Source organism: Dermacentor variabilis, chromosome 4, assembly GCF_050947875.1.
Source record: "Dermacentor variabilis isolate Ectoservices chromosome 4, ASM5094787v1, whole genome shotgun sequence".
NCBI classification, from domain to species: Eukaryota; Metazoa; Arthropoda; class Arachnida; order Ixodida; family Ixodidae; genus Dermacentor; species Dermacentor variabilis.
This window is the reverse complement of record NC_134571.1, coordinates 114,017,842-114,041,094: the sequence shown is the minus strand read 5'-3', so window position 1 is coordinate 114,041,094 and position 23,253 is coordinate 114,017,842. Positions and strand designations below refer to the sequence as shown.

At 44.3% G+C, this 23,253-nt stretch overlaps 1 protein-coding gene across 1 annotated transcript; it reads left to right on the top strand.

The window, feature by feature from the left end:
- The first annotated feature begins 6,265 nt into the window (after positions 1–6,265).
- LOC142579640 (proteasome inhibitor PI31 subunit-like) lies at positions 6,266–22,716 on the top strand. Its single transcript, XM_075690040.1, has 7 exons — positions 6,266–6,510; positions 7,361–7,513; positions 8,993–9,072; positions 10,555–10,725; positions 14,211–14,360; positions 21,182–21,268; positions 22,617–22,716. The coding sequence occupies exons 1-7, from the start codon at positions 6,337–6,339 to the stop codon at positions 22,669–22,671; spliced, it is 870 nt and encodes a 289-aa protein (XP_075546155.1). The 5' UTR covers positions 6,266–6,336; the 3' UTR covers positions 22,672–22,716.
- Positions 22,717–23,253: the final 537 nt, after the last annotated feature.

The following is a 23,253-nucleotide window of genomic DNA, read 5'->3' as shown; positions in this document are numbered from 1 at the left end:
AGAAAGGGGACGCCAAAGACTTGAAAAATTATAGACCGATCAGCTTACTGTCCGTTGCCTACAAAGTATTTACTAAGGTAATCGCAAATAGAATCAGGAACACCTTAGGCTTCTGTCAACCAAAGAACCGGGCAGGATTCCGTAAAGGCTACTCAACAATAGACCATATTCACACTATCAATCAGGTGATAGAGAAATGTGCAGAATATAACCAACCCTTATATATAGCTTTCATAGATTACGAGAAAGCGTTTGATTCAGTCGAAACCTCAGCAGTCATGGATACATTACGGAATCAGGGTGTAGACGAGCCGTATGTAAAAATACTGAAACATATCTATAGCGGCTCCACAGCCACTGTAGTACTCCATAAAGAAAGCAACAAAATCCCAATAAAGAAAGGCGTCAGGCAGGGAGATACGATCTCTCCAATGCTATTCACAGCGTGTTTAGAGGAGGTATTCAGAGACCTGGATTGGGAAGAATTGGGGATAAAATTTAATGGAGAATTCCTTAGTAACTTGCGATTCGCTGATGATATTGCCTTGCTTAGTAACTCAGGAGACCAATTGCAATGCATGCTCACTGACCTGGAGAGGCAAAGCAGAAGGGTGGGTCTAAAAATTAATCTGCAGAAAACTAAAGTAATGTTTAACAGTCTCTGAAGAGAACAGCAGTTTACAATAGGTAGCGAGGCACTGGAAGTGGTAAGGGAACACATCTACTTAGAGCAGGTAGTGACGGCGGATACGGATCATTAGACTGAAATAATCAGAAGAGTAAGAATGGGCTGTGGTGCGTTTGGCAAGCATTCTCAGAGCATGAACAGCAGGTTGCCATTATCCCTCAAGAGAAAAGTGTATAACAGCTGTGTCTTACCAGTACTCACGTACGGGGCAGAAACCTGGAGGCTTACGAAAAGGGTTGTACTTAAATTGAGAACGACGCAACGAGCTATGGAAAGAAGAATGATAGGTGTAACGTTGAGGGATAAGAAAAGAGCAGATTGGGTGAGGGAACAAACGCGCGTTAAAGACATCTTAGCTGAAATCAAGAAAAAGAAATGGGCATGGGCAGGACATGTAATGAGGAGGGAAGATAATCGATGGTCAATAAGGATTAGGGACTGGATTCCAAAGGAAGGGAAGCGTAGCAGGGCGCTACACAAAGGTTGGTGGGCAGATGAGATTAGGAAGTTTGGAGGGACAACATGGCCACAATTAGTACATGACCGGGGTAGTTGGAGAAGTATGGGAGAAGCCTTCGCCCTGCAGTGGGCGTAACCAGGCTGATGATATATATATATATATATATATATATATATATATATATGCGCGCTTCGCCTCACTGTATTTAATAGGTGTCCTGGGGTACTTAGTCGTTATGGAAAGCGCGAAAGAGACGCAACAACGACAGAACGATGCGAGGAAGAGACAATGCGCTCAAGAGACGCCAGAAGAAGCGTAGCCATGCAGCTCTTGCTTTCGCAATTCAACGAGGGTTAACCAGATAGCTAAAACACAGGAAATTTTTGCCGTCTATCCAGCCGCTGCTCACTCGGGAAAGGTCAGGTGGGTTATTTTCTACCAGTCGACTAGACGCCGCGTTTTCTTTTTCAAGGTCATCGCCTAACGAGCCACTTTAGTCTTTCGCCCTAAAATGCAATTTTATATGAAACCGGTCGACGTTGTTCCCACGAAGTCGTCAGCGTAGGCTTCTTGCGGCAATTGTTGAACGTTGCACATTGTCGATGACCCCTTTACAATTTGGGGTGCCAGAACTGGTTTCGTACGTCAGCTCCGAGTCGTTGAGCAGACGAAGACGCGACACATAATCGCTAGTCAATTATCTTGACCTGATGTTGGTTTCGTCGCGAGCTCTACGGCGTCGAAAACCCCATGAAGCGCGAATGACATTCCATAGTTGCACGCTCGCCGCGGCGTGCATCCTTTGTCCAGAAGGACTGCCAGGCACAACATCCCCTAGCCAATCAGCACTTCAGCAGCAGACCAAATGGACAGTCAGGAACCCTTGGAATGTGGGTACTGCGTATGTGCTTATTTCGTCACAGTGACTGCGTGGAAACTCGCACCACGTGGCTAATGCGCTACAAGAATAACATCCCTTATCGCCGCGCGACGAGGTTATTGTGTGTTGGCAGGGGGCGCGACATTGCAGCTTACGTTGATCACCTGGGGCAAAAATGACATTTCGAAGAAAAGTAACCTCTTCGGCTCGCTTTGTCCATGCATGCATGCTACGACGAGTGGGACGTGCTATTGCGAGGAAAGAAGTGCTGCGGACTGGACTAGAGCCAGCGAACCAAAGACCCTCCATCTACGCACCACCAGGCGAAAACGCATGCGGAGTGGCTCATGGCGGACTAATGGCCAGTTGCCGCGTGCTCCTTGCAGCCGTGCACGATCCCTCCTTGCGACCTCGGTGATCATCGGTGACCTCGGTGATGACCGAAGCTTTGGGCGAATTCGGTCAAGTAATGGCATTGCCTAAATAGAGGGAAGCCCGCGGTCACTAGATGAAGTCTCAAGAGAGAAGCCAACATCAATTACGTGATGGCGCCGCTGGAGCCAAGAAAACACGTGACGGTTCCACGGAAACGAAAGATGATATAGATATAAAATGGCGCGACACTCTTAAACAAATGTACAGCCTTTGGGGTATATACTTTCCAACCAACGATCATCGTCATCTGTACTTGCTTGCGCTTCCTTTCTTGAAAACGCGGCGCTCGCTACTTTCCCGTTGAGAATGCTCTGTCATGCTGACAACGCGCATGTTGTTCGTGACTTGGAAGTACCGGGATGGTAGCGTGAAAGAAAGGAAATGCGGACAAGACAGATGACGATTATTGTTGCATGGCAAATATACACCCTAAAGGGTGTGAGTGGTTTAAGAGTGTACAAGTCGAGAAAAAATAGCACTTTCTTCACTGTTGTACTCAGTAACTTTAGTTATGCTTCTTTTCTTTTTTTGCTTACATTATACTCTATACGCATTGTAATTAAACGTTCGGCGAAATTTTTCCGAAGCGTCTTGCAAAGTTTTTGCTTGACGTCAACACGAGACAGCGAGGAACTCAATGTCTGGGTTTGGCTTAGCAAAGCCCTCCTTTATAGTGGCCTCTTCACAAGCCCAGTATCTGAGCCCTGCGAATGTTCTTTTTTTTTTTTTTTTTTTTGCTGGGTCATGAAGGACTGTATGCTCTTGATTGTAAATGTCACTTCGATCATTTCATTTGTCGTGAAATTTATTTATCTCCGTCATTTCAGATTACCTTTCTACTGATTATTTTTACAGCAGCTTGCGTGTATCTAAGCATGTGAACGAGACTTATTGCTATCTATGAGGCTCATGGGCCTCTTCACCCATTGTAATTCGTCAACAAAACATCCACTGCGGCTGAGTGACTATGACGCTCTTTTCATAGACCTTTCGTAATCTATGAAAGCCATGTAGAAAGGCTATGAAAGCCTCTCTACATGGCTTTCATTGATTACGAAAAGGCATTTGATTCAGTAGAGATACCAGCAGTCATAGAGGCATTAGGTAATCAAGGAGTACAGGCAGCTTACGTAAATATCTTGGAAAACATCTACAAAGATTCCACAGCTACCCTATTTCGCCACAAGAAAAATAGGAAGGTACCTATAAAGAAAGTAGTCAGACAAGGAGACACAATCTCTCCAGGGCTATTCACTGCGTGCTTGGAAGAAGTATTCAATTTATGAAATTGGGACGGCTCAGGAGTAAGGATCAATGGCGAATAGCTCAGCAACCTTCGGTTTGCAAATGACATTGTCCTGTTCAGCAACGCTGGGGATGAGTTACAACAAATGATTGAGGACCTTAACAGAGAGAGTGGGGTTGAAGATTAATGTGCAGAAAGCAAATATAATGATCAGTAGCCTGGCAAGGGAACAAGAGTTTAGAATCGCCAGTCAGCCCCTAGGGTATGCGAAGGAATACGTTTACCTATAGGACAATTACTCACAGGAAACTCTGATTATGAGAATCAAATTTACATAAGAATAAAATTGGGTTGTAAAGCATACGACAGACACTCAGATCCTCACCGGTAGCTTACCATTATCACTAAAAAGGAAGTTGTGCAATCAGTGCATTCTACCGGTGGTAGCTAGCATATGGGGCAGAAAACTGGAGACTGACAAAGAAGCTCGAAAACAAGTTAAAGACCGCTCAAAGAGCGATGGAACGAAGAATGATAGGCGGCAGAAGCTTGATGTGGGCGAGTTGGTTTTGCATACTTGAAGAAAAGAGTGCTACGAAGACGCGGACTAAAAGAGGTACATGTACGACGGACAAGGCACGTTGTACGTCTTACATGTTCCTCTTTTAGTCCGCGCCTTCGTAGCGCTCTTTTCTCCAAGAATGATAGGCGTAACGTCAAGAGACAGGAAGAGAGCGGTGCGTATCAGAGAGCAAACGGGCATAGCCGATATTCTAATTGACATTAATAGAAAGAAATGGAGCTGGGCAGGTCATGTAATGCGTAGATTAAATAACGGGTGGGCCATTAGTGTTACAAAATGGGTGCCAAGAGAAGGGAAACGCAGTCGTGAACGGCAAAAGACTAGGTGAGGTGATGAAATTAAGAAATTCGCAGGCGCAAGTTGGAATCTGTTGGCGCAGCACAGGCCTGGGGTAATTGGGCCATCATCAGTTGCACTTCGCTTCTCAAAGAGAAGAGGCAGGACGTGCGCCGATTAAGCTCCGGAACAACACTTTGGAAAGTGTTGAACGCGGTTTGAATTGTTGATCTGGGACCTCAAAGAGGTGCGACGCAATGTTAACGTATTTCTCTCGCATAAATCGCCCCTCAATTATTATTATTATTATTATTATTATTATTATTATTATTATTATTATTATTATTATTATTATTATTATTATTATTATTATTATTATTATTATTTAGAGCTTCGTGGTCCTCAACAATTGATCCTTCTGAGCTCCACGATTTTCAGCGATTTGTATCCTCTGAGCTTTGTGACTTTCAAGCCAATGGTCTCAGTTGGGCTCCATGCTTTTCAGCGATCAATTGTATCCTTTGAGCTTCATGACTTTAAGCGAATGGTCTCAGTTGGGCTCCGTGATTTTCAGCGATTGGTCTTCTCTGAGATGCGTGGCTTTCCGTGATTGGTATCCTCTGAGCTTTGTGGATCCCAGTGATTGGTGCTTGTTTCAATTGTTTTCTTGCATAGCGTGCGTCCGTGCCGCACTATTGGTCGCTGCATTCTTCATCACCTTTTCTGAAATCTGTGCAGTCACGATAGCGCACTTACTCATCGCACAGTTGCACCATGGTCTCTCGGGTGAATATAAAGCCTGTACGTTTCCGGCATGCCTACCGCTCCGTAATTCTCTTGCTGAGCTAATATATATATATATATATATATATATATAATTGGGGCAGTTATTCCACCTAGGTTCCTGGTCGGATCCCGACGGTACAACTACTTTTGGGGTGCGCATCAAACATGTTCAATGGAGCTTACTTACATATACGATTGCAATTCGCTCACCTCCTTCTCAAGACGCGCTATTTCATAATTTCTCTCTCGGCCGCTCGCTTTTCATAATCCTTGGCCCATCATGCACTCGCCGACCCACTTTCTGAAGTTAGGTTCCTGCACTCCCAGATGCTCTAGCCGTGACTAAATCTATCAGACGCCTTTTGCTAACTTGTTGCTAAATGTGCAGCTACAAACGGCTTGTCCTTTTGCGAGAGGACTCAATTTTGTGCGGACGCGCTGTCCTTTAGTGCATCCTCACGCGACAAATTACCATCTCGCCAAAAAACGCATCATTCTTATCATAATTCATTCAGGCTACACACCTGAGGATAATGGCATACACACACACAGCCCTTGGGTGTGTAGCGCTGCGTGCGTATTCTTATGTGCCTTCTCGTGCCCTTGATGCAGCGTGTTCAGCTTTTACACGCTTCTCAATGAAGCGGCTGGCACTCAGGTTGCACTGAAGTTGCGTCAAAAAGTAGTTTCGGTTTTTGTCGCCAAAAAAAAAAAAAAACCTTGTCTGTAGTTTGATAGAAACAAAGGACCAGACAGTACCGAAATGTGCATTATTTAGTAAAGTGCAGCTTTGTAAATTTAATACCGCAAACAAATACGATATCCTCATCGTTATTATGACACTCAAGATCTCGTGGAAGCGTGGATCTCGGATCTCGTGCTCAAAGCCGTTGGGCAGAAAGCGTTCATTGCTGACGCGGGAGGCGCTGCTGAGGTCGCAACTTGGAACGGTACGGCGCACAAGCCGTAGCAAAATATCGCTATGTCAAGCACCGGCGAGTCTGTGCCGGAGTCCTGCGTTGAAAAGTATTTTGGCCTGGAGCTGCTCTTCAAGTCATGCAGGGACACCCTGAAGTCTAAGAGCGATGCTCTCGTCCTGCTGGCCCATTACCTGCTAGTGAGAAGCGGCAAGCGCTGCCATGGCATCGGAGAGCAGGTACTGCGCGAAGAGTCTCGTCCTCTCCACTGCGCCGCACCCCTAAAGTATTTTCTGCTTCTATCCAAGTATCGCATGATTGTCAGCGCCTAGGATCTTGTGGTTTATGCTAAATGTACAATTTAATGTGTGCTTGCATCCGCCAAGGGATAGAAGCATTCACAAATTTCAGGTTCGGGAGCAGTGAACTTCGGTGACAATCGCAAATATATTTGTGAAGTCATTAGATTCGGAGAATCGGATTTGTTGTAAGTCGTGGTAGAATTCTGGACCGCCGAAACCTTGAAACGCGCAACGTCGAGTTCGCCAATTTATTTCGTCTCTAGCTCTTGCCGATTCCACTTTCCTTTGTAGAAGAACCCTCTAGAAATTTGTACATGTAACTACCAAGGTAGAGCTCCACGCACTAACACAAGGCGAACAGAAGGCAAAAAAAGAGGCACGCAAAATTAAACCTCGTTCACCTGTTAATCCAGCCGGAACTGTAACCATGCGCCCCTACGTGATCGAAGTTATCTGATTATCTGAAAACATTTCCCTGCATTATCGCTTTAGGTGTCGTACGTTGGGGCGTGCTCACTGAATGCTTCATTTGCGTTTTCCTTTATTTCACCCGCCGCGGTGGTTCATTGGTAGCAGCGCGGTTCAAGTTGTGTTTTCTTTTTTAATTCCCTATCGCATTCCGAAGAAGGGGGCGTGGAAGAACACTCGCATACAATAATGCTACTGTGTACATAGGCGACCCCTGCCCCCACTTTCCCATTTTGTGGTTTCTTTCATAGCCTATGAGTTGCTTAAGGACACTAAACCCCACTATCCTTTTTTGTCCCATTATTCTGCCCTGTTGCAGTGGACGCAAGGCTCAAAGGGCACAGAGCTGTTGCCTGACAAGTGGAATGACAACCAGTCCCTGTACACGCTGCGCTATGCCTCCATACAGGGCTCTGAGCGCTACGTGCTCAAAGTGATTCCTTCGGGAGGCTTTTTGCTGGTGAACGTGCTGGTAAGTAGGCAGGCATGTAAGCAGCTTTGACAAGCTACCGTGCAGACAAGAAAGAAAAGTTGTCTGTATTCAACCTTGGAGTAGGTTGCGATGCTGTCCTCTTGTTTCTAGTGTCTGGAGGCAGAGGGGATGAGTAGGGTGTTGAGGTGGGGAAAATGCAGCCTTGACGAGGGTCTGCAGGATTAGCCTGCAATTGTCAGGCAGCTTTGTTCATTAGGTTCATTCTACATATATCTGAGTGCAGTGTGGGTGACACTGCCACCACTATGCACCTAAAGATACGGGTAAGATTTTTATGGCATAAAAAGGATGTGTTATCTGTCATGTAGTTGTTAGTAACAGTTTAACTTACCTGTCATTACTCTGTACAAAAGCACCAAAACTGTGCATGTGGGCCTGTTGTTTGCTTGCCTATAGGCCTGTTGTGTCAGGGTGTATAGCATGAAGCAGTAACAGCAGCACATCAGACAGGGGCAAGTACCCTGCAACATAATGGAACACTAGTTAGCCCAATCTGCCACCCTGTTGAACGGTAATGCCATTGTGTGCTTGGTACTACACCCCGCAAGCTGTGATGTCGTGCCATTGCTAAAAAAGAGTTGTGTTCACGTCCTTTCAGCATGTGCAAACTGCACTGCTTTAAGAACTGCTTCAAGACCATAAAGTAGTATGGCAGCATAGTGTGTGCCTCTAGAAGTGGTACTTCTAGGGGTGTGCATATTTTGCTTACGTTTGAAAAAAAGATTTTGTGCTCACCGCTGCACGTTTCGTGCTCAAATTTTGCAGAAAGATCGCATTCTAGAGTCTACATGGTTCAGTGTTACACTTTTGCAAAGTTAATTGCCTGGTTTTTAAGAAGAAAGTGCAGGGTTGCCTTCGTTCATGGGTATGCAAGCTGCTGCCGGGATGGCACAAGCATAAACTTGTCAGCACCTGCTGGCAGCTGCATAAAGTAGTCGGTCAGGGAGGGTTGCTACATGTTGCCCATTCCTCTGGAACACGTGGCAGCCCTCCCTAAAACGCTGCTTTCTGGAACTGCCGGCAGGTGGCAACACAAGTTTATGTTTGCGCTGTTGCGGCAGCAGCTCACATCCCTATAAACGAAGGCAAGTATGCACTTTTTTTCTTAAGAAAACTAGGCAATTAACTGTGCCAAGTGTTACACTGAACGATGTAGACTTCAAAATGAAATCTTTCTGCATAATTTTAACAAGAACAGTGCAGCGGTAAGCACAATATCGTTTTTTGAACACTTTAGGAAAAATATGCACACCCCTATAATCTGAAGCAGAGACAGAGCATTAGGAATTGTTGCAACAAATAAGTAGCACTGCTAATGCAAAATAAAAAGTGTAAATAAATAAAATGCAGGCATTTTTTGAGCTGCCTCATTGTAGTCTTGTAAATTACATTCTCTTGGTCACACTGCTACAATATTTTTTTTTTTTTTTTTTTTACTTTGGCCCCATTCTTTACCAGAATGTCCGCAAGGAGAGGACAGCTTCAACCAATGTCACCATGAACAAGTTTGCAAGCGGCAAGTTCGACGAGCTGTCCAGGTGCGTGCAAGGCAGAGTCTAATCATTGTCATTCGTATTTGTGTGGCTTTGTTTGCATCCCTGGTAACAATTCTGTTGCATGTCATATCCACAGCCTTGAACTCGATGTGAACTTTTTGAGACCATGCAGCACTTCTTTTATAGGGTAGAGTTACAGTATGGTGCCAGCATGGCACATACGGTATTATACTAAGGTGGATATTGTACAGGCTGCTTTGCACAGTCAAATCTCATTGGCACGGTCACAGTTGATTTGAATTTCAGGGTGATATGAATTTTGCTGGAGTTCCAGCCAGCATGCATTAAATACAACACATCCCACTTCAGCGTGACTGGAACATTCTCCTGGGCCAGAGTGAATGAAACGAATTTCTCAGCTGCCGCAAGATCTTTTGGACTAAGTTGCAGCGTACCATTCCGAAATTGGAGTTTGAAATATTGGTCTTGCTGATCCCAGCAAAGAGCTGCCAAAACACTCGCTTTGGCTTGCACTGAGCACCGACAACGGCAAATCGGTTCTCCCTTTCTTCTTTCAGAGGAACGTGCGACTTTCCATGCTAGCTTTGTGCTGCCTTCAGTTGAATGACAATGTTTCCTTTCATTAATGCTGACAACATAAGGGAAGAAATGAGTGTGAAGCTTTACCTTTTCCAAAAGGACCTCCTCGACAACATTGAGAAAAGAATGGGCGAGAAAGCCATTGATGAAGGCATGTTAAAGAAAAAAATAATTTGAACTGTATTAGTAAATTGCCCCTTTACAATATCAAAAGAGCCACTCTTACCATGGGAAGAGACTTTGTAAGCCAGAAAAGATGTAAGGATGAAAGACTGATGGTGGCACTACCACTTTGAAGAAGTACCTGCACCAGCTCACCCTGATGTCATCAATGTTGACAGTACCAGCTTGTGCCTGGTTAATCTATCAGTACAGATGAAATGAATTGCATTGTGAAGCAACCAAAGACTGAATTTCGCAGGTATCGAGAACTTTTACTGTACACAGTGCATCTGCTTGGCACATTGAGTCGTTGGTGCGGTTTTGCTGAGCTGCTGCTTCTCGCGTACAGTGAAAGTTGTGCAACATCCTGCTCCAAGTAACTTCTTTGATTTGTTCACTCGTAAATGTCAGTGGAATTTCGTTTTGTTGAGAGACAAAGGGAAATGAAAATAGTGCAGTGTCGCCATCTTTTCTCTGGTGGGTTCACTGAACGAAGGCAGCATTTTCTTAACGTAAGTGCAGCTGGCAGTACTACTGATGCTCCACCTGTTTCAAATGATCAGTACAGAGTACCTGCCTTCGATACGTGAATGCTTTAGTTATATGAATAGGGGTAATCCTGATGGGGACATGGGAGTATGATTGGCTGCGTTGTGCTTCACCCTCACCCATTAACGTAAGCCATGCTGAGCGATAGAAGCACGTGTCATGTATTGTGAATGGCTGGTGTAGGTGACGGAACCCTTTTTGTTTTTGAAACAGGGCATACAAGAGCCTGGATGACCTGATCTCCAAGCTGAACACGGAGGTGGTCTCTGTGCTGGATACGATAGACAGTACCACCCAGGCCTCGTCGTCACGTGAGGCCTCGCGCATGGTGTCCCAGGAGAACAATCCCCTGCATATCCCCAGCAGGCAGCCTGGCATCGAGTGGTGAGCTGACTGCACTCATTCCTCCATACTGGATTTAGTGTCACACCTAATGCTGAACAAGGTTTTCTTTAAAGGGACACTAAAGGCAGCAAATATTATGTAAACGTGGACTTAAATTCCAGAAACCATGCAGCGCATGTTGCATGACAAGAAAACACTTAGTTTAAGAGAACTAGCACAATTTAAGTTGCCTGGCACGATTGGGGAGGTGCGACACTGCATACGTCATCACCCTTTACTGCTGTCGGTGAGCAAAACAGCACCTGACAGCCGGCACTACGGTGTTCTCTTTCTTTCTTTCTTTTTTTTTTCATGAAATGCGACAGCATGGCCAGAAACCAAGCGAGGACACAGCTTACAGCATCCCAAGACATCACATAGATATAGCATTTTCAGCTGCTTGCAGAAATTTCACTTGTCGTCCAGAAGTCTGTGCAGCAACCCGCCTGCCACCATATCATTGCATAACAACGTGGCAGCAACCATCAATCCAAGTTTGCTCTTGCTACTTGCTCTCCTCTGTGGCAGCAAGAGATAAATGTTTAAATGAGCCTTCGCTTCATTCAATTTATCACCAAGTACAAATTATCTGAGATTGCACGGACAAACAACCACAGAGACATGGATTCTCGAAAGTATTATGATTTCTAGCTATCAGATGGCACCACAGCATTTACCGCTGGCGGCATGGAATGCATTTGTGCTGGCGAAGACAGGACATTAAAACTAGATCTAGTACTCTCGGGTTTCGTGGAACGTTTGACTTCTTTATGGGTGTGCATTCTTTACAATTAATTGTTTTATTTATTATTTGGCCAGTGAGCAAGCAAACTCTGATTCAGACACTGAAAGTGTGTCACTACTTTTTTTAGTGATATGCAGTGTCATCTTTCTCGCTTCCGTTACTCATTCTAGTTCTTCGCAAGTGTCTCGTCGCTTGTTGCTGTCGCTTAAATATTGTGTGCCTGTAGTTGCTCCTTGAGTATGAGCTTCGCAAGCCAGCAAGACAAGTGCAGGACTATGCGATACAGAAACTACCATTCATAAGAGCACCGGCACTGCTGGGTTGAGTGAAAACAACCTTTTGACTACATGCCGTGTTGTTGTCAAGGGTAACTGGCATCTAAGTGTAAAAAGTTCTCGACCGCGGACTTGGCTGCCTAACCGCACACTTGTTGGAAAACTATCTCTGGTCGACAGCGGCCCGCGAATGTGCCACTGTGGACCAGAAACAGGCGACGCAAAGTAAGGCACACTTGTACACTTGCCCCAAGCGGCTCCCACACAAAAAGGGCGCGTCGTGTATTTGAGGGACCAAAACATAAACACAACCTTTCTCTTTGAAACATGGTTTTACTCTCTATGACAGAGGCTACTGTGCACCGCCGGGGTCGTAAGACGCGGTGCTCGAGGCGGAGGGAGACGCGTGTGGTCAGCGAAGGGGGTCGAACAGGGGGTGGCGGCGAGGCTATAGGCGTGCAGCCCACCGCTTGCGGGACTGTCTCCTCAATGTCTTCGGGGCACCTCAGTTTCGGAGAAAAACAGTACCTGGTGGTTATGGCGCCGTGTTTGTTGCTTACATAAGGGTAACAGGCGTCAATTAGTTTTTTTCTAAAGATCAAATAGAAGTGGGTAAGTAGCATTTTCTCCCATCTTATAATGCAATGATGTTTTTAATATTAATGGTTGAGTTCTTGTGTCACAATTATAATGAGGAGTTACATCGTCGGGCTAGTACTTGGAATGTCTCAGTAGAGTCTGAAATCATGTCCTACATTTATCACAGTTTCTCACTTACTAAGGCTTTGTTCTCGATAATACTGATGCCTTATACATTTTCGGGTATTAATCTATCGCTTTAGCTTGACTTAATGTTTGCTTTTGGTGCCCTTGTCAATGTTGAGTGCTTTGCTGCATAGGTCAGCAGAAGTGATCACTCACTTGTACTCATTCACAAATATTTTTTTAGGCTATGTACTCACTTGTGCACATGTGCAATCACTCGCATTGCTGCTCATCATCACCAGCAATTCACTTGCATTCATAGTTGCTTGCATTCACACATACCGGCACCTACTCATGCTCATACAACTCCCATTCGTGCGTACTCATGTCCACTCACGCTCACCAGAAGTCACTCAAGTTGATACTCCAAGTCCACTCAAACTTGCCTTCATTGACTTTTGTTCATACGTGTATCCTCTCAAACTCTCAATCTTGCTCATGTCTACTCATACTTGCAAGCGAATGTGCAGCCCTATGCTTTGCTGACTGAATTATACTTTTGTTATGGTTGTTACAGTGAACATTGATATAAAAAAGTAAACTTAAAATCTGGTTGGCCACGTTTCGTTTCATTAAGTGCTTACTGCCATAACCGAACAGAAAAAAAATGCTAGATCCATGAGAATATCAGTTCCAATGAAGCAAATATATTTGTTTGTACACAGCTCGATATATCTACTCTGGTAGCGAAAATGTGAAATACTCTGCAGGAGCAACTTAAAACAGCACATTCTGGACTCTCATGTGCATTTTAACCAGTGGCCTGGCTAGCTTGCAGCCAACATGCTGATTTCGTTTGACAAGACTTGACACTTAATTGCATTTTAAGGTGCATTTTCAGTTTCAACACTGTTCACATACTCCGCATAACGAATGGCAACCCACTGCCAAGCCACGAACATCGACAGTAGAGCCTTTGCAAACTCGTCTAAGACATCATGCTTGCATTTTTGTCATGCATACCTAATTGCTCCTTTTTCCCCCACCATTATCGGTGTGTGCTCACTTAGACGTAGGGTATAATGAAGTTATTTTAATGTTGTATGCAACTTTGTTATATACGAGGTTTGTTTGTACTAACGTAATCACCTTTATTGCCACTGGAGCACTAGTAGTTACCCTCGTCTCAGACCCATGTAAGTAATAAATAAATAATGCAAATCTTAGAGCAGTTATGACGCAAGATTTTAAAGGTGGAGTGCCTGCATGATTCACTCATTCTATGCATATAGATACCTTTCATAAAGCTTTGATGGCAAACGGAGAATGCAGTTCCATATTAAAGGCTTCGCTGTCATCAAACTGTGGCCCTTTCAATGCAGACATCAGCGTGTCAAAAGAAGGGCCCATGACAACAGGGACTTTTGACATAAAACAGCTCTTTGCACACTCTGAAACCGAAAATTGTACCAGTTTTAGCTAGAGATGGATGTAATAATTCATCATGAACTGAAGCTCATGAGGTTCACTGCTGTGGTTTATTGTGACAGTAGCTATTGACCGCAGTAGAAAATCCACTACTCACAAAATGTGTGTCCTTGCTTTTTTTCCTGAAGACACTGTGCTATCACCCTCTGTGTTTGTTCGGCCAGCGAGCAAGCAAGCTCTTTGCCACTATCGTGTTCACAATGGAAATGTGCGTAGTCGTGACAGTGGCAAACAGCAGCCAGAAAGAGTGGTTGTCGGTTGTTGTGTGCCAGGTCCCCGCTGCAGGAGGTTCCACGGGTGGGCCAGCGGGATCTGAACCCCTTCTACCAAGGGCCACCCGGTGGTGGCATGCTCATGGACCCCCGACAGCTGCCCCGGCCACACCACTCGGACCCCGGCGTCGGCATCCCTGGCATTCCCAGGTAAGTGGACGACAGACAGCCTCTTCAGTGGTGGTGGACCCTTTTTATAATGCGCAAGTGCACTTCCCTGCACCACACATTTTCCCAGCTGTGGCACCAGTAATGGTTTAAATGAAGACGGAAGTGCTATCTGCATACGCCCCTTCTGCATGTCTTCATTACGAGATCCACGTCCACATTTTCCATGTCATAATGCAAGCGAACTGTGCTTGCATGCTGTGTTTGCAAAAATGACTGCGCTGCCATTAGTTGGCCAAACTGCCTCACAGGAAAGCTAGCTTTGCAATTCTGAAAAGGGTCTATTGATTAGCACAGAGGTAATAACGCACACACCCAGACTAGAAACAGTTGTTCAGCCATTCACGTGGCTGGGCCAGTGGTGGTAAACTATGGTTCAGTGTATAACAGCACGACTTCTTGAACGATAACAAAACCAAAGAAGAGACAAGGACAAGCGCTGGCTTTCAACAAGGAATCTTTATTGTAAACGAAAGATATTATACACATGTTGAAGAATGCAAACAAACATATCTACTTTGCAATAAAGATTCTCAGTACTTGTCCTTGTCTGTTATTTGGTTTTGTCCTCTTTCAAGAAGTTGTGCCATTGAACTTAGAATTGTGCAGAACCAACTAGCCCAATCTTTGATGTTACTAATTATACTGTGGTGCCATATTACGCTTGCTACACATTGGGATACTTCTACGAATTGGTGTGCACCTAAGTTATTTTGGCCGCCATGTGAACAACTCATGCTCAGATGTTAAGCAGGGTGCTGGGCAGGCACACGTGTGTGTCATGACTTGAGAGGCAGGCATGCGTCTACTGCAGGCCGCGACACTTGGATGTGAGTAAGTGTCATTTTGGAAAGAGAGGTCACGAGCGATGCCCAGCCTTCTAGTTTGGAAGCCTTCACTGTTCATCCTTGCCACCTAATGGACTAAATTTGTGGCTTTCATAGGGATTGAAAGAAAAATTTCTCATTGCTCCTGAGTGAGACTTGGCACCCAGTGTTACTTGGGAGCAACAAGAAAAATTTCCTGTCAGAATTGCAGGACCATGGCAAAAGCCTCACTAGAATTCTTACCCACATTTTGACTGATGATATCAACAACATAGGTATTTGGAAGTTCGCCACAGGTAGCCCTTTAGCTCTGTTTTCAACCTCTCGGAGTCTTCTGCAGACAGAGCTTTAACGAATAAAGCGCAGTCAAATTTTTGATGGCTGATTTTCATTTAAAGAAACACTAAGAGCAAATATTTAGTCAAGCTTATGCAATTGGCTAGTGTTCCACGATGTCCGAAGCACCGCTTTTTCTACAAACAAAGCCTTCATAAGTGAGAGAAATAATACAAATGCAGGACAACATTGGCACTACAGAGCACTGCCCGTCTGGAAATATGGTACTGGCCAGGCACGTACCCAGGATTTTTTTTCGGGGGGGGGGGCACCACCTCCATCATCATCATCATCATCATCATCATCATCATCATCATCATCATCATCATCATCATCATCATCATCATCATCATCATCATCCTGTTTTATGGCCACTGCAGGACGAAGGCCTCTCCCTGCGATCTCCATTTACCCCTGTCCTGTACCAACCGATTCCAACTAGCGCCCGCGAATTTCCTAATTTCATCGCTCCACCTAGTGTTTTGTCGTCTTCGATTGCGTTTTCCTTCTCTTGGTACCCATTCTGTAACCCTAATGGTCCAACGGTTATCTAACCGGCGCATTACATGACCTGCCCAGCTACATTTTGTCCTCTTGATGTCAATTAGAATATCGTCTATACCCGTTCGCTCTCTGATCCAAACTGCTCTCTTTCTCTCTCTTAACGTTATGCCCAGCAATCTTCGTTCGACCGCTCTTTGCGCGGTCCTCAACTCATTCTCAAGTCTCTGCCCCATATGTCAGCACTGGCAAAATGCACTGATTGCACACCTTACTTTTCAATAATAATGGTAAGCTTCCAGTCAGGAGCTGGCAATGTCTGCCGTATGCGACCCAACCTATTTTTATTCTTCTGTGAATTTCCTTCTCATGATCAGGGTTCCCTGTGATTAATTGACCTAGGTAAACGTACTCCTTCACATTCTCTAGTGGCCGACTGGCGATCCTGATCTCTTGTTCTTTTGCCTGGCTATTTATCATTATCGTCATCTTCTGCATATTAATATTCAACCCCACTCTTACACTCTCTCTGTTAAGGTCTCCAATCATTTGTTGTAACTCGTCTGCATTGTTGTTGAATGGAACAATGTCATCGGCAAACCGAAGGTTGCTGAGATATTTGCCGTCGATCTTTACTCCTAAGCCTTCCCAGTTTAATAGCTTGACTTCTTCTAAGCACGCAGTGAATATCTTTGGAGAAATTGTGTCTCCCTGTCTGACCCATTTCCCTATAGCTATCTCCCTGCTTTTCTTGTGTTGAATTAAAGTAGGTGTAGAACCTCTGTATATATTCTTACGCGAAGGAAGAGCCAGTAAGACGAGAAACTATTTACAGATTATATTTACAACAACGGTTGCAGCGCTGACCGGTTAGATTCACAGCGCAAGCCCAGTTCGTTCTTCCTCCTCTTTTCTGGAGTGATGGCGCCCACGCACCTCGTTCAAATAAACAAATACCACACACATGTAGCAATATTTTTCAAGCTTTTTACGTAAGCGTTCTGTACTCCTTGAATACGTAGTGCCTCTAGACTGCTGGTATCTCTACTGAATCAAATGCATTTTTGTAATTTATATAAGCCACATAGAGAGGCTTATTGTACTCTGCAGATTTCGCGATAACGTGATAGATGACATGGATGTGATCCATTGTAAAGTATCTCTTCCTGAAGCCAGCCTGTTCCCTTGGTTGACAAAATCCAGTGTTGCCCTTATTCTATTGGAGATTATTTTGGTAAATATCTTATATAATAGTGGGAGAAAGCTAATGGTCCTATAATTTTTCAATTCTTTAACGTCTCCTTTTTTGTGGATTAGTATAATGTCTGCATTCTTCCAGTTTTCTGGGACCCTTGCAGTCTATATACACTTCGTATAAAGAGCTGCCAGTTTTCTAAGCATTATGTCTCCTCCATCTTTGATTAAATGGACTGTTATTCCACCTTCTCCTCCCGCTGTTCATCGTTTCATGTCTTGCAGTGCCCTTCTGACCTCATCGCTAGTTATAGGAGAGTTTCTGTATCCTGTTCATTACTGTTTCTAAGTGAGGTATCGTGACTCCTCTGGGTACTGTATACAGGTCAGCTTAGAATTTTTCCGCTGCTTTTACTGTATCTTCGAGATTGCTTATGATATTATCCCTCTTATCTTTTAGTGCATACACCATGGTTTGTCCTATGCCAGGTTTCTTTTTTACTGATTTCAGGCTGCGTTCATTTTTTTACGGCTTCTTCAGTCTTTCACATGTTATAGTTTTGAATATCAGTTATTTTCGCCTTGTGGATCAGTTTTGACAGTTCCGCGAATTGCGTGACGCTGTGCGGCCGCCAGTCCCATACAACCGCGCAGAGCGCAGGACTCTGCGATTCTAGACGTACTGCGCTCACCGAGAAAGGTTAGAAAAACACCCACATAAGCAGAGAAGTGGCTACGTGAGGCGGTTCGACCGATAACTGTAGAAGCATCATTCAAAGCAAGTAATTATTCTCCACTTCCGGCGGCGTTTTCTCTACTTCCTTTTTAAATAAAAAGATGTTGATCCATAAATATTCTCATAAACAACGGTTAACATTTTTATTATGCGCTTTTGCTTGCAGTTTGGTTGTTGCGTTGGCTCTCTCCCTTAGTAGATCGCTTAATTTCTCAACTCCTTGCGATTTTTGTTTCCGGTTTCAAATTTTGCACGAAAAGTGCTATACAATTAAGGAAAAACAGACGAGGTAACTGGCGGCAGTCATCTTGCTTATGGGTTTAAGGGTTATCGCAGGATTTCATGATGGACGCTCTTTCACATCATTTTATTTCCCACCTTATCTAACCCATATCACGTGTATATGGTCCCGGGCATCTGCCAGCGTCGCGGCGAGCTGTAACTCAAGGAAATAATGAAGCAAAGAGAAAAGTTAAATGCAATTGGTGTTTTCTCCGGCCGCAACTCGTTCCATGAGAGTACAGACCAGCTGAGTAACAGCCGCATCCCTCTCCTGGTCCCAGGATCAGCCTAAACAAAGAAGGTTGAACTAACAAAAGCAACAGCTATGCGCGTGACGGTTGAATAGATGGTGACAACTGAGCGCATCTCGAGTTAACCGCGCGGGTGCGGAATCTATGAGAAAACTGTCCTTCACATTACAAGAAATGCCGATAACTACCGCCATCTAAAAGGAGTGAAAAAGGCAGCATAAGGCTGACCGATGAACAGCTGCCAAGTCTCAACATTAATCTGGCGGCGCTTTAGGAATGTGTGAGGAGTGGTGGCGTGGGTGAGGAGGGGGGGGGGGGGTATGCCACTTGATTTCAGGGGGGGCCCGGGCCCCCCCGGGCCCCCCCCTGGGTACGTGCCTGGTACTGGCTATACCATGAAGTAGCATGTCTGGTTTACATTTGGTAAATCATAGTCAGCCACTGTTGGTAAAGTCAATTATGCTGCATTTAAACATAGGACATAGAGCAGCTTGGCCAGTTTCATTGATTTTTCCCACAGAGTAACTCCCTGGTGCTGCTACTTCATACTACTCTGTCAATGCCTGTCAATGCCTGTCAATGCCTGTCAATGCCTGCTCTGTCAAAGCTGGCAGTAACACACTGCAGTGCTTGAAAGCAATAGCAGTAGCATTTACAAGATGGACACAATAAAGGCGCCAAGTACGAAATGACAAGCCCAAGGGCATGTTTTGGTAACCTAGCAGTGCTTGTCATCCAACGTCAATGGCACAGCTGCACTGGAATGTGCACTCGCTGTGGACGATTTGAATTGCTAAAGAATTGGGCAGTTCATTCAGTCAGTTTTCTCAGAAAATGAACCATATATTGCCATAAAACAAGTGTTGCAAAGCTTTTAGAAGAGTAAGCCAATAACATCTTAGATTAATTCAGGTTTTGCCTTCAATCTCTCTATAAAAGATCAACAAGACTTTTAGCGTGGACAAATCCATATCTGCCAATCTGTGAACATTAAAATTCATAAATATCTGCGAGCATGACTGGGAGGGGTGAATGGGGGGAAAGGGGTGATGTTTTCTTTCTCCCCCCCTTTTTTTTGGGGGGGGATACCATGCGCACTTTATTTACAAATAAACACGGTACTTGAGCAGTAGTAAACGTTCAAACAGCAGAGACTGAAGAGCAACGCTGTTCTTTAGATTGCATTGCCTTTCCTGGTGACATTGCTGCTGCAGATTTTTCCTGCTTCAACTTGCTTAAAACAAGTACACTCTTCTTGCATATGGCATCTTGTGCTGCCAAAACAGGATGGCACAAGTAGCATACAGTGAAACCTCGTTAAACCGTAGTTGACCGGAGCTCGGAAAAAGTACATACTAAACGGTAGTACTGCTTAACCGAAATAGCATGAGATCGCCCACTTACCTGTCAAAAACGGAACTCAAGAGAGAGTGCGATAAAAGGAGAAAAAAAAACACGCAGTATTTATTCACTTCGCACGACAAAAGTGTTATTTTTGTTTGATGCCGCGGCGGCATAGCAGCGACGGCAGCAGCCTCAGATTTGCTGAAGCTGTGAGCCAGCTTTTCAGCCAGCCCCTTCTTTTCGGCAAACACTCGTATGGCAGATTCCTAGTTGGTGTTGCATATTCTCCGCGCACAGGCGCGGTAGCATAGCAGAAGTCGTGGGGCACCTTTTCATTGCGGGGTGCTGTTCTCGTCGCAACGATTGCATTCATGAGGCTGACGTAACGCGCAGCTTCTGCCACTGTCGGTATTGGGCCTGAATAGCCCGTGTTGTCGCTTTCCATGTCGTCCTCATCACTGTCGCTAGTCCACACTTCAGCAACAACAGAGGCAATGATGGCAAAAAGTCGAACCTCGTAGCCGACATCTCTTTGCGGCCGCAGCAGCGCTGCAGAGCAACTTCTTGGCATTCCAAATGCCACACATCGTAGTCAACAGCAGATCCCCGTCGCGTGCCAGCGGCGGCTTCTTCGTGTCATGTTCGACAGCACGAACAATGTCTAATTTTACTTCTATGCTGAACACCCAGCATTTTATTTATTCGAGCTTCGGCATGACGCAAGTCCTCGATTGCACGACGCCACAACCTTGCCACAACGCTCTCTTGTATGGCACTGAAATGATGTTGATGTTGATGTGGCTTCACGCGCAAACGCACAGGGCGCTTGGAGGCCGTTGTTCCGATCTCTGAGGCTTGTTGTTCTGCTGGGCTGCCCAACGGAGATGACGCACCGCCGTGTTTGCGGGACGAAAAGTGGAAACACTACGTGTTAACCGATATGTACGCAATAAGCTGGTACGGCTTATGCGGATACTATCACATTATCCTCAATGGCCGCCGAGTCGGGGATTTGACTTTACTACTTTTAAAATGAAACTACTGTTTAAGCGGGTACGGTTTAACGAGGTTTTACTGTATTACAATTCGTTTCTTGTGTGCATCACTCACCATGTATTGTGCTGCCGCATCCCTCAACACCTTTAAAACTTATGAACCTTTAAAAATGTCTTGAACAGAATATATTTTTCGTAGAACTTTACACAACAGTCGTAAAATAGCACAAATTTGTCAACATTAAGAAAAATTTGGGAGAGTTGGTAGGTACACTAACCATAGCCATGGTATTTGGTGCAGCAGTAACAATCTGCTTCTCTCTCGCTACTTGCGCAGGGGATCTATTCCACCTGGTGCCAGGTTTGACCCATTTGGGCCCCCGCGACCAGATGCGCCAGGTACAGCCAACCCGCGGTTTGCTGGGTGAGTGGCTCCTCGTGTTTTTACGTTTTTGCCCATTTGGCAGTCTCAGCTTTACTGTCTTTTTTTAAAATTCTGCAGCAGCAGTAGCAAACGTGTTGCAAAAGTAGAATAAATTTTGAACTGGTGGTACCAGATGGTAGAAGCTTACATGAACTGTATCGAGCAGAACTTATTACAGCTAAGCTTAAATTGTCATGTGCAGTAAACAGTAGGCTAGATTTGGTGTGGTGAATACTTAGCTATCCCTAGCGTGATGCCCATCGTATGCAGTGTAATGAAACTTGTAGTGCACTTGGTATTGGATAATGTTGTTATTGTGTAATGTGTTCCATATGCTGCTGGAACGTGCAAATCGCATATCATGATAACTGCATTATGATTTAAGTTTCACTCTTATCTACGGAAACACGAACGCATTTAATTTGTCAGCTTTACCACGAGCCATCCATTTGTGGAATTTCCTCCATGACAACACTCTCATGCAGATGGACAGGGATAAATTTAAGCAACTTTAGAACCTGCAGTTTCTGTCCTAAAAATGTGTCATTCTGTGCACATTTTCTGTATATCTATGTAATGTCACACTGATTTTTTTTTTCTATTTCATGCTTTAAACTACACTTTATTTTGCATGATGTTTGATTATGTGTGCAAGCAACGAGCATAGTAAAATTTATCCGATGTTTTGTACACTACCCTGAACTGTGATTTCTGCTTATCCAAGTATTGTTAGTATTGTTTCTTTTTTGTTTTTTTTCTTGCTTTAAGCTATGTTTTATTACACTATGTTTGATTACGTGCGCGAGCAACATGTGTGGTAAAATTTATCCCATCTTTTGTAGGTATGCTATTGAATCTTCATTTGTAACCCTGTTTTGCAGCTATAATTTTAATCATCTTTGCGGTTCTCGTGTCTAGGTATTCATGTGTACAACTGTCTTGCATTGATCCCCCACTTACTCAGTGCTCCTCATGGGGCCTGTAAGGTATCTTGAAATAAATAAATAAATAAATAAATAAACAAATAAATAACCATCTACTGTAAATTTCAGAGAAAATTCTAAATAGATGCAGAGGTTCCCAGGCAGTCTGCGAATTGTGACAACTTTTAAGAATTACACAAACATCGCATTGGTTGAATTGATCTTGTTTCTTAAAACAAAGAAGCTCATGCTTCTGTTGAAACAATGAGCCCGAGGAACTTTTAAAAAAGTTTCTGTAACTATGTCTTGCCATTTTGATGAAAAGTGCACCGTCGTGATGAAAAGTGCAGTGAAAAGTGATAAGGCCTTGCTGGTCACAATAGCAATTGTACTTCATGATTGTGCGTTTTCATTTCCTCCAACAGCCCAAACCCGGATCACCTCCGGCCGCCGCCAGATTATGATGACATGTTCAGCTGAGCTGATTGTAATATTTTTAATAAACAATTCTTTCTATGACCCTTGGCCTTGTGATGTTTCCTTATTATGGCCACTGACATGGTACTTAAACATCTAGTTTCTCTCGGTGATCCTTGAAGGGAGAGCATTTGCTGTAGAATATTTTTAAACCACCCTCACTCCGATTGAGATGCTTCATCAATGCAGCAGTTGCTTGTAAAAATTTAGAAACTGCATCGTTTTGGTAAATATTTCCTGCGCTGGTTGCTACATAGTAGAACCTTGTTAATTCAAACTCCAAGGGGCTGGAGAACTTCAATAAAACGGAGCCAAAACTAAAGAGATTCCCTTTGAATATTGACGCACGCACTTGTTCTTCCTTTTTCTGAAGACTGCATTTCTCCCGCTAACAACTTGGTTATCGCTCAGCTTAAGACGCACCTGCATGATTTGGAAATTACTGTTATCATTTACTCTATTGTTTATGTTCTCATTGAATTTTGTGTAATCAGATTGTATAGTACCATCTAGAAGGCACACGGGAACCACCAATTATGCTGGAATGTTCAAGAGTTGTATACAAGCTGACTCACTTGACCTACA

Excerpts from the sequence above, each read along its gene's own strand:
- LOC142579640 (XM_075690040.1), top strand. The coding sequence starts at position 6,337 with ATGTCAAGCACCGGCGAGTCTGTGCCGGAGTCCTGCGTTGAAAAGTAT. Across the intron at positions 6,511-7,360 it reads GCCATGGCATCGGAGAGCAG|TGGACGCAAGGCTCAAAGGG; the intron begins GTACTGCGCGAA and ends GCCCTGTTGCAG. Across the intron at positions 9,073-10,554 it reads AAGTTCGACGAGCTGTCCAG|GGCATACAAGAGCCTGGATG; the intron begins GTGCGTGCAAGG and ends TTTTTGAAACAG.